This window comes from Boleophthalmus pectinirostris, unplaced genomic scaffold (genome assembly GCF_026225935.1).
Source record: "Boleophthalmus pectinirostris isolate CB_2022bp ecotype Guang Dong unplaced genomic scaffold, ASM2622593v1 HiC_scaffold_1, whole genome shotgun sequence".
Classification (NCBI taxonomy): Eukaryota; Metazoa; Chordata; class Actinopteri; order Gobiiformes; family Gobiidae; genus Boleophthalmus; species Boleophthalmus pectinirostris.
This window is the reverse complement of record NW_026570970.1, coordinates 34,647,142-34,657,424: the sequence shown is the minus strand read 5'-3', so window position 1 is coordinate 34,657,424 and position 10,283 is coordinate 34,647,142. Positions and strand designations below refer to the sequence as shown.

Below are 10,283 nucleotides of genomic sequence, written 5' to 3'. Positions count from 1 at the left end.
CTCTACCTGCTCTCAGCGATATGAACGCTCAGATAAGAACAGAGCCAGAGCCAGGTCACACAAACAGGAAAAATCAAGTCACTCATTACGATAATTATGATAAGACGAAGACGAGGGAGACGCCTGGAAACACGCATGGAACTCAAACACTGAAGAATCTGTTCCAACTAAACCTGACAGATCTTATTTTGAGTTGGGTCTTTTTGACGCCGACGCACCTCCACAAAAGGCCTCGCGTCAAGAGCACAAGACCCCAGTTAAGGCAAGATGGGAGTCTGAATTAGGGTGTGCAAACGAGTATCTACAAATTCAGCGTCTATCATCAAACGTATTACACTCCACAAAGGTTAAGCCAGGAGTGTCGTCCTGTGATCTACAAAAATGAACAAAAATACCAGAGAGCTACTCATGTTTAGCTCTGGCAACTCTTACGTTCAGACTGCAGCCTGAAGTGACCCAAATCCGATTTTTTGGCCCCTATGTGACCTGTATCTGATCTTTTAATGATAATAATGATAATTTTTTCAAATGCGACCCAGGCCACTTCGATAAGTGGTCCAGTCTGAACGGCCAAAGCGCATTCATCCACCTACACGTTATCAACAAGCCACAAACGTCACTATTCTGCGCTGAAGCAAAAATTGTTAATGAACTCCGTGTCACTGAAGCGAAGCACATCACCACTCATCACTCTTGGCTACGTCTCCACATCCACACGTTCCTTTCAACGGACGTCACTTCCCCATAAAACGCCACGGCCAAAAACCTCATCCTTCTTCTTCTCAATCTCCTCCTTACAACAAGTAAGTTGTTCATGTTCTGGCTCCGGTACAAGAGGAACTTTAAAATCTCCAGGTGCTCAATGCTCGCATCCATGCTTGGACAACTTCCATAAACACAGAGCACGCTCACTGTGGTTGACGTCATCGTGTCTCCAGTGTCACATGTGGGACACTTTTGGGCCGTTTAATGTTCACACTGGAGTCACATACAAGTCACATTTAATTGGAAATGTGAACGACCTCGCAAAAACATCAGATTTCACAAAAAAATCAGAATTGAGCGTTAAGCCCTGCAGTCTGAACGTAGCCATAATCCATTATCCAGTTATTAGTGCACAGAGTTAGACATCAGAATGATACATTTACAGTGGTATTAGGTATTTTAATCAAATTTGAGCACAATACATATGGTTCTGAATCCCTTGGTGAGCTACTTAGAAGGGGGTGGAGAACTGCTGGTAGCTGCTGAGCTCCTGGTTGGAAAGCGCTGGGTTACGCAAATAAGGACATGGTATTTCAGACCCGTGTCGAAGATGTGACAAGTCCATTTGAAGTCTTGTGCACCTGCTTTGGAGTAAAACGCAGTCCTACAGGAACTATGTGATGAGGACACTTCTGATGTGTGGACAGTGTTAAGAGACTGAGCACAGGGTTTGGGTTTTGAGAGATGTTGCACATTTAGATTAACACGTGCTGAAAGATATTTTGTGTTATTCTGTGCATTCTAAAGAAGTGCAAAGCCTCTGCTCCTTCCAGTCAGACTAACTGGATTAACAAACTCTTATGTTACTGCACTCAAAAAGATCCTGTCTTTCCTGAGTCTAAAAGGGGAAGCAGTGCGGCTTTGAACAAATATGGACTCCTTTCTTCAATGTTTTGACAGGACTGGACTTTTAAAATTATTTTATGTGTGTAATATCAGTGACATGTTGGACTGCAGAGTGTGGAGAGAGTTTTTCTTTTGAAATATTTCCAAATTTCCAAAAATTTAAATTATTTTTTGAAAAAGGGGAGAATGTTTATAAGCTCTTTTCACAATTTTCAGAGAACAGTTTGACCTGATGGGAACAACTAACTAACACACTTCACACAATGCACACTTCCTGATTAATGTATGTAATGAAAAGTCCACTGATACATGGTCCCACAAACAGAACATAGTTCACTGGGATTTGACGGGCTGTCCAAGTGTGGTGTATGACACCTGTGGGTGGCGCCACAGGGCGAAGTGGGTGGTTGTACAGTGCCAGTTTTCTGTGGGTGCCAGGGTGTTAGTTGGGCACACGGTGTTTGTGGCAATTGATCCAACCTGGGTAAATATTGTTTTTATGCACTGATTGTGTTAATGATGTAGAAGTACATTTAGTATGGCAGGACTTTGTGATTTTAACGAGGACTTAAGTGAGTGCACGGCTGAGCTGGAATCACTGCCTGAACGTGGGAAGTTGACGCCACAGTGTTCATGTGTACAGATGCCTGATGTCCTTTATAAACTGTTCACAGTTTGTTTTTGTTTTAGTTAGTCTACTCGAGATTAAATCTTGTGCAAGCGGACTAACTATCTTTACTTTTTTTTATCTTACCATGTCGTGTTGTACCCCTGGGTCAGTTCCTGAGTTACATCCATTTAAAGTTTACTGGAATATCATATGACATCTGAACATAATGTGAGTGAATTTATTTGTGGTGTAGTTGCAGTGCGTTGCCGTGCATCTTGTGGGGCAGTGTGCAGTGTTCAGCGGCCTGGCCACCCGTATGAGGATTCTGGTCTCTTTTGAATTGTAACTTTAATAATATTAGTAAACAAATGAAAAAAGTATAAAATAAAAATAAAACATAACGAAACCTTGTGTTTAGTTACAGTACCTCAACAAAAACATTAGTTATTTCTGTTCAGTTGTTTTTTTTTTTTTTGTATTTTTACACATTGCTATTGTGATGCTCAGGCTGTAGTGATACAGTGTTGAAGTACCTATGTAGATACAAAATAATGCACAGCACTCAGCATTAAAATTGTCACTGACCATGGTATAACACTTTATAATTAAATGGAAACAGCACGCAGAGGTCTTATTTAGACCTCAAGAGCTGTTTATACGATGTACCTGTACTGTGGCAAGACACATTTTGCTTGTTAGATACATGGGCAAAAACTTTAACTTAACTTAAGTTCACTTTCTTCAAGCTGAATTAGGAGACTGGTTCCAGTGACCAAAAATCTGAATGAAATGTCAGCGTGTTATTGCCCCACAGAGATCTTCTGACATTTGAATGACATTTATGCAATACAGAACATATTACAAAATAAAAACACACATTTCCTGTTTTGTAATGTTGTACTGTCTCTATGGAGCAGACCTATTCTGAAAATCCCCCTTTTTTTTTTTTTTGAGATTTTAACTGTGTTATAGTAGTTTCCCTTCTCATTTACCCTTTAAAGGGGTATGGGGCGGGGTCTGGAGATATAAGGAAGTGTGTGACTGGTTGAACAGGTATTCACTCTTCAAACTCCGCCCCTGCAGCCGGGGGTTTGTATCAGAAACACCAGGCTGTGATCAGAGCAGTCCTGTGTGATGTCACCTACTACCAGTGTTCACTGGAGCCAGAACACACTTAGATTAAGGCATTTTTGAGTAGAAAACTACAAATGTATCTAGTCTGCACTAAAATGTCCAAAACATTACCAGGAACTGTAAATAATGTTATTAAAACACCATATACACTACCGGTCAAAAGTTTTAGAACACCACACTTTTTTCCATTTTTTTACTGTTTACTGTTGACCAAAACATCTTCTAAACTTTTGATTGATGAAAGTGTCCATCTTTGGCAACAAGAACAGCTGAACACACTCGTGGCTCGTTCTTTTTTACAACAGAAATCAAATATTCTTCAGAAAGTTCTTTCCAAGTCTGTTGCAAAAGTTTCTATAAGGGGTTTAAGTCTGGACACTGTGCTGCTGCTGGACACTCCATGTTTTCAAGCTTTACCGTCTTGTTCTTTTTTCCCGAGGTAGTTTTGGCAGAGCTTGGACTTGTGTTTTGTTATCTTTTTTTTTTAACCTGTGGCTATTCATTTCTTACCTTTGTACCTGTTGTGGATTCAGTTGTGGAAAATGTCCGAGCGATAATTTCAGTTTCAATGGCTTTACTGAAAAAATGCTGCCAGTGTCAAATAATTAATTTTTCTGTTCCAACTCATGATACTCTTGCAGACTATCTAACAACATATTTAACTGTTTATAACTGATAGTGGTCTTCTTCAGCTGAGTTTTTCAAAGACAGAATCCTTTATTAAAATACAGAGAACTAGCGCCATCTATGGGTGAAAATATCTGGTGTTACAACTTAAAGAAAATAATCCTTTTTCTGGTTTTAAATAACAAATGCATTGTATTGTATTTATCCAACTGTAATTTTAACTATAAAATAACAAATTAATTATTATTTTTTTTACATTTTTAAACTACATATTCAACACTACATTTCAAGCTTTTCACTGGACTTAAATGACTTGAATTGCAATAAATAACTGGAAAAATTAGAGTGTTCTAAAACGTTTGACCAGCAGCAGGGCCCTGCTGCTTCAGAGCCTCCAGCACAAAGAGACAGACCTGAAGAGGCTCCAACAGGAGGCCCAGGACATCAGACGCTCTGCCCAGACAGCAGTGCAGCGCAGCGGGGACAGCTTCACACAGATGGCCCTTCTCCTGGACAAAAGACGCTCTGAAGTGGAGCAGCAGATCCGCTCCCAGGAGCAGACCCAACTGAGCCGAGTCCAAGAGCTCCAGGACCAACTGCAGCAGGACGTGAGGGGGCTGAAGAGGAGCCTCTCTGAGCTGGACACACTGACCCTCACCCAGGATCATAACCAGTTTATACAGGTCTACACTTCACTGTCCCCACACACACAGAGCACAGAGACACACACCATTCACACAGGGGACTGGAGCTACTTTGAGAAAGTGACCAGAGCTGTGTCCAAGCTCAGAGACACACTCCAGCTCACTCTGAGTCCAGTCCAGGTTTTACTGGCACCAGCTGAACCCAGCTCCAGAGACGACTTCTTACAATATTCTACAGAAATCACTCTGGACCCAAACACACTTCACACCAAACTGTCTCTGTCTGATGGAAACAGAAGAGTAATACGTGTGAGTGAAGCACAGAGATGTCCAAAACACCCAGACAGATTTAGTTATGTGGTGGCAGGTCCTGAGCAGAGAGAGTCTGACTGGGTCGCTGTTACTGGGAGGTGGAGTGGAGCGGGATGTGGGCTCATGTATAGCAGTTTCATACAGAGATATTCAGAGGAAAGGAGACTCTAATGAATATGTGTTCGGACACAGTGATAAATCCTGGGCCTTACAGTGTGAATCTAACAGTTATTAATTTTGGTTTAACAACGTCAATTCTCAGGTCTCAGGTCCGGTCGGGTCCAGAATCGGGGTTTACCTGGACCACAGTGCAGGGGTTTCACTCAGCCTCTCTACGCTGGGCTCTGGATTTGTACTATTGAAGACACTGCACATTTCCATAAACTCAAATAGTAATTTTGTTTTCCACAGTTTGGGATCAAAGTTGTGTTTTGTTTTTTAAACTATTCAGATAAAATTCTCAAATTTTAAAACTAGAATTAAAGCAAGATATAAAAACAGGACAAAAATCATAATGCCAAAAATGTTTTTATTACTACTTACTACTACTACTACTACTACTACTACTACTACTACTACTGCTGCTACTGCTGCTGCTGCTGCTAAAGTCATATCTTCTCTAATCTCTACATATACATCAGACACTATTTTTGACAAATTTTACATAAACTTTTAATTCCAATGTTATTCTTCATGTTCTGTAACTGTACCCTTTGCTGTAAATTCAAAAGAGATTAGATCAAATCCAGGACTAAAGAGAAACTAAACCAGGACTAAAACAGGACTAGAACAGGACTTAACCAGGACTAAACTAAGATTAAACCAGGACTGAACTACGACTAAATGAGGATTAAAATTGCACTTAACCTGAACTAAAACAGGACTGAACCAGAACTAAAACAGGTCTAAATCAGGACTAAAACCTTACTGAACCAGGACTAAACTAAGACTAAACTAGGACTAAAGCATGACTAAACGAAAACTAAACCATAATTAAAACTGGACCAAACCAGCTCTTTGCCAGGACAAAACCCAATATAAACTATCACTAAACTAAGACTTAAACACTAAAATCTACTACTTCTGAACTTATATATTGTCTAATCTCTACATATTTAACATCAGACACTGTTTTGAAGTAACTTTATTTCAACTTTCATTACCCTTGTTGTTCCTCATGTAACTCAAACATGAAACTCGAGCAGTGATGGTGTGTGTGCTCTGTGTTTCTGTGTGTACATGGAACTGTGTTTTGTGTTGACTTGAATCAGAATTGTAAAAGTTGCTCAGGGCCACAGAATGGTTATATAATGATGAAGACAAACAGCACCATCTTTACACTGGAACATTTCAATCACAAATACATTCTGAAATCAATCTGTTTCATGTGTTTTCTTCTGTCTCAAAATCTAGAATTCATTGTAGAGTTGTAAAATATAGCATCAGTATTTACTACAAGTGGAGGCAGGGGGCGCCGTCTGAAATCTGTGAAACAAATGAGATCTAAACCAGGACTAAACCAGGACTAAACCTAGATACCCATTTCCAGATCTTTGGCGTGGTCAGAGGAGCTTAGCTGGAGGACTTCTGTGCATGTTTGTAGGAGATGGGACCATGTTGAAACTTTTGCTGAAATGAGGTTTCACAATGTCTTATGATTTCTACTGTGACATTTTAGTTTCTATTTATGGAAAAATGTAGAAGGAAGTGACACTGTATTGCAGATGAGAGGTTCACATGTTTGTCTAATGACTTCTTGGGTTGCTGGACAGTGCTTGTGGTAAATATGGGCCATAGATTTCTGTCAGTTGAGTGGTAATTTGGGAAGAGTTTTAGAAAAAAGTTTACAATTACAGGAAGTAGCATCCATCAGTACGACTTTATTTGTATCCCCACTTTAAGTGCAGAAAAAGAAAATGTTTGACATTTGTTTATTAGGAGTGTATGGTCCGAAACTTGGGTTAGCAGCTTTGAATGAAAAGGTATGGCATGTATATATATATATATATATATATACACATATACACACACACACACACACACACACACATATATATATATATATATATATATATATATATATATATATATATATATATATATATATATATAAATGTGTTTCTCACCTTCCACGGTGGTTGGTCTCTCACCCTCATTCAGCTCGGGTCGTCTACCAGAGGCCTGGGAGCTTGAGAGTTCTGCGCAGTATCTTTGCTGTTCCCAGTACTGCACTTTTCTGGACTGAGATGTCCGTTGTTTTTCCCGGTATCTGTTGTAGCCACTCTTCCAGTTTGGGGGTTACAGCCCCGAGTGCTCCGATCACCACAGGCACCACTGATGCCTTTACTTTCCAGGCTCTCTCCAGCTCTTCCTTGAGCCCCTGGTATTTCTCTAGCTTCTCGTGTTCCTTTTTCCTGATATTACCATCGCTTGGTATTGCGATGTCCAGTGTTGTGCAAGTTCACACTTTTCATGAACTAGTTCCAAGTTCAGTTCACACTTGTTCAAAATTAATAGTTCACGTTCATAGTTCACAATTTTTATTTTGAACTAGTTCAAAGTTCAGTTCATTTTATATTTAGGTGAGATCTGTAAATGAAAGGCTGCATTTATTTTAGACTAAACCAGGTCTAAATCAGGACTGAACCAGGTCTAAACCAGAACTGAACCAGGACTAAAAAAGAACTGAAACAGGACTGAACCAGGTCTAAACCAGGAATAAACCAAGACTAAAACAGGACTGAACCAAAATTGAACCAGGTCTAAACCAAGACTAAACCAGGACTGAACCAGAATTGAACCAGGTCTAAACTAGGACTGAATCAGGTCTAAACCAGAACTGAACCAGGACTAAACCAGGTCTAAACCAGAACTGAACCAGGACTAAACCAGGTCTAAACCAGAACTGAACCAGGACTAAACCAGGACTAAACCAAGACTAAACCAGGACCAAACCAGGACTAATCCTGGACTAGAACTTGGAATCTAGCACCGCCCCTGAGAGAACCCCGAGTGCGCTCGGGCGTCAGCTGCGTTTATCTCGGTGGAGCGCGGACTTGTGCGTCGGTCCTTTCGCTCAGGATCACGGTCTACGCGGGCGCACCTCCGGTGTTTCACCGCTGCTGATATCGCGGTGATTTTGGCAAATTTGTATGAAGAAAAACGAAAAACCCACCATTTCAATCCAGGTTAAAAAAGCATTGTGACGCGCGTTACTGACATATGTACCAAGTAAAATAATACGCGCGCGGAGCAGCACGTCCTGTGCGTGTAGATTTCAGAAAATAGGATCCATCCTATTTTTTGACGCTCTACACGAGCTGAGGCGCGTGTCTCCGTCAAAATCCACAGAGAGCATGTATCTATTGTTGTATTTGTGCATTTACCATCAGCACATTGTGCTCCCTGGGCAGTTGTGGATGATGTGAAAGAGCCCAGATCCACATACACTGTTCATTAGTGCTTTGAAATTTACTTTTGAAATCCTTGCGTTTGCCGTGGTCAGCCTGTACAGAAGGTAAATACAAGCAGCTAAACGCGCCCAGTCAAGTTTGATTGACTTCTCATTGAGAGACACAAGAGCCTGTATGTTCCGTTAAAGCTGCCGGTGGAGTCGCCTTCGCATTGACACGCGGCTGTGGTTTCGCGAGGTGAAGTGCGAGCAGATCGTCACTCGTCAAATTCCGATGTTTAACTGAACTCCAACAGTGACGTACGTCGTTCATCACACATAATTTGAACAAATTCACGTTCAAGTTCTTGATTTATAAAAGTGTTGCGTTCAGTTCAAAGTTCACTGAAAAATGAACGTGTTCAATGAACGCGTTCTTTTGAACTCGTTCATGCACAACACTGATGTACACTTTATTTCCTGCAACTGTTAAAATGAGGAAGTGTGTGGAATATTGGTTTTGTAAAGGGAGCTCACCAGAGGAAAAAGGTTGGAGAGCTCTGTTGTAGACTGGAGCGTTGTCATGTAGGTTCACCTCACAGCCCCCAGGGGTCAGCAGAACATTTCTTACGCAGCAATCATGTTCTCAAAGTGTCCTTGACTACTTCTGTTCTGTTATCTGTTCTGTTATCTCAAGTAAAATGCACGGTTTAGAGACACTGAGAAATTATACCTGACTGTAAATGAAGAAGAAATGAAGAATGGAACATGTCCTGCTGCTGGACAATCCTCATCAGAGTGTAGTGAGCCAAACGGGCCACCAAAAAATACAAGAAGACAATCAAATGTCACAACAGTGCATATCTATACATTTCTATCACTGTTTTCTGTACATCTCTTTTCTTTTCTCCCTTTTTTGGTTGACCTGTACAGCTGTTTACGTCCATGCATTTCAACATCTCTTTTTTGAGGGGGTCACCCAATGGGACACGATGATGACAATGAACGGACGTAGTCAATATGTGTATTTTTGTTATATCCCAGTGACAATACTAGAACAATTTTATGGCAGTCCATCAGAAATGGTCTAATCTAAATGTGATAGTTTTGAAAAAACAGTGTATGGATTGTAAATAAACCACAAACTATACAAGTATTACACAGTAGGTTTATTGTATTTTTCAGCTCTTCTTTTAGTCTGAAATGGTTTAATTAGTCAAAAATAGTCAAATATAGCCTATTTAATAATATAATTTTGTATATCTATCAATTTTCAATATTATTCATGTTTTAATAGCTGCATTCCTCATGCTAAGATGATAATTTGGTCTATTGTTAAAGGTGCATTGTGTAACTTTGCTCCATGTAGATGTTATTGTTTTGTCTGGAATGTTTCACAGTATGGCATTAAACCTTTGTATCATCACGGAGACCAAACCAGACCAAGTTACAGGTCAGATCTGTGGAAAGGTGATCCCACTCACAGTCAGAATGTCTGTTTTTGACTTATAAAAGCACCTGTAATTGAATGAATGTAAGTTAGATCTGTTTAATGTCATAGTGTGTAACATTTCAGGCCGAGCAGTGGCATAACCATAGAAACTAGCAGGTGACGGACCCCCCGCCAAAAACTTATACAGTGCATCTTTAAGGTAGGGTGACCAGACGTCCTTATTTACCCGGGACAGTCCCAGTTTTGAGCCTGTGTCCCCTGTCCCAGCACATTTATCCAAAACCAATGATTTGTTTCAGTTTTATACAAGAAATGTCCCAGTGTCCCTATTTTGGACCAATCTGATCCCTGTCAAAAGTAAAAAAGAGACAAACAAATACAAATAAATGAGCCTTGCTGGGCTTTCAGATGACACAGTGTTCTATAGGCCTGTATTATTTAACACAGATGAGGGGCTGATAAAACAGGTTTTTGTTGGAACACACCAAGTGAATGGGTCCA

General features: G+C 40.3%; 1 protein-coding gene across 1 annotated transcript in view; it reads right to left on the bottom strand.

The window, feature by feature from the left end:
- Positions 1-6,510: 6,510 nt before the first annotated feature.
- LOC129408706 (protein NLRC3-like) overlaps positions 6,511-10,283 on the bottom strand; it is an 8,414-nt gene continuing 4,641 nt past the window's right edge. The window contains exon 8 of the mRNA XM_055153067.1: positions 6,511-6,567. Within this exon, the coding sequence (XP_055009042.1) occupies positions 6,511-6,567 (57 nt within the window). The remainder of the gene's footprint in view (positions 6,568-10,283) is intronic.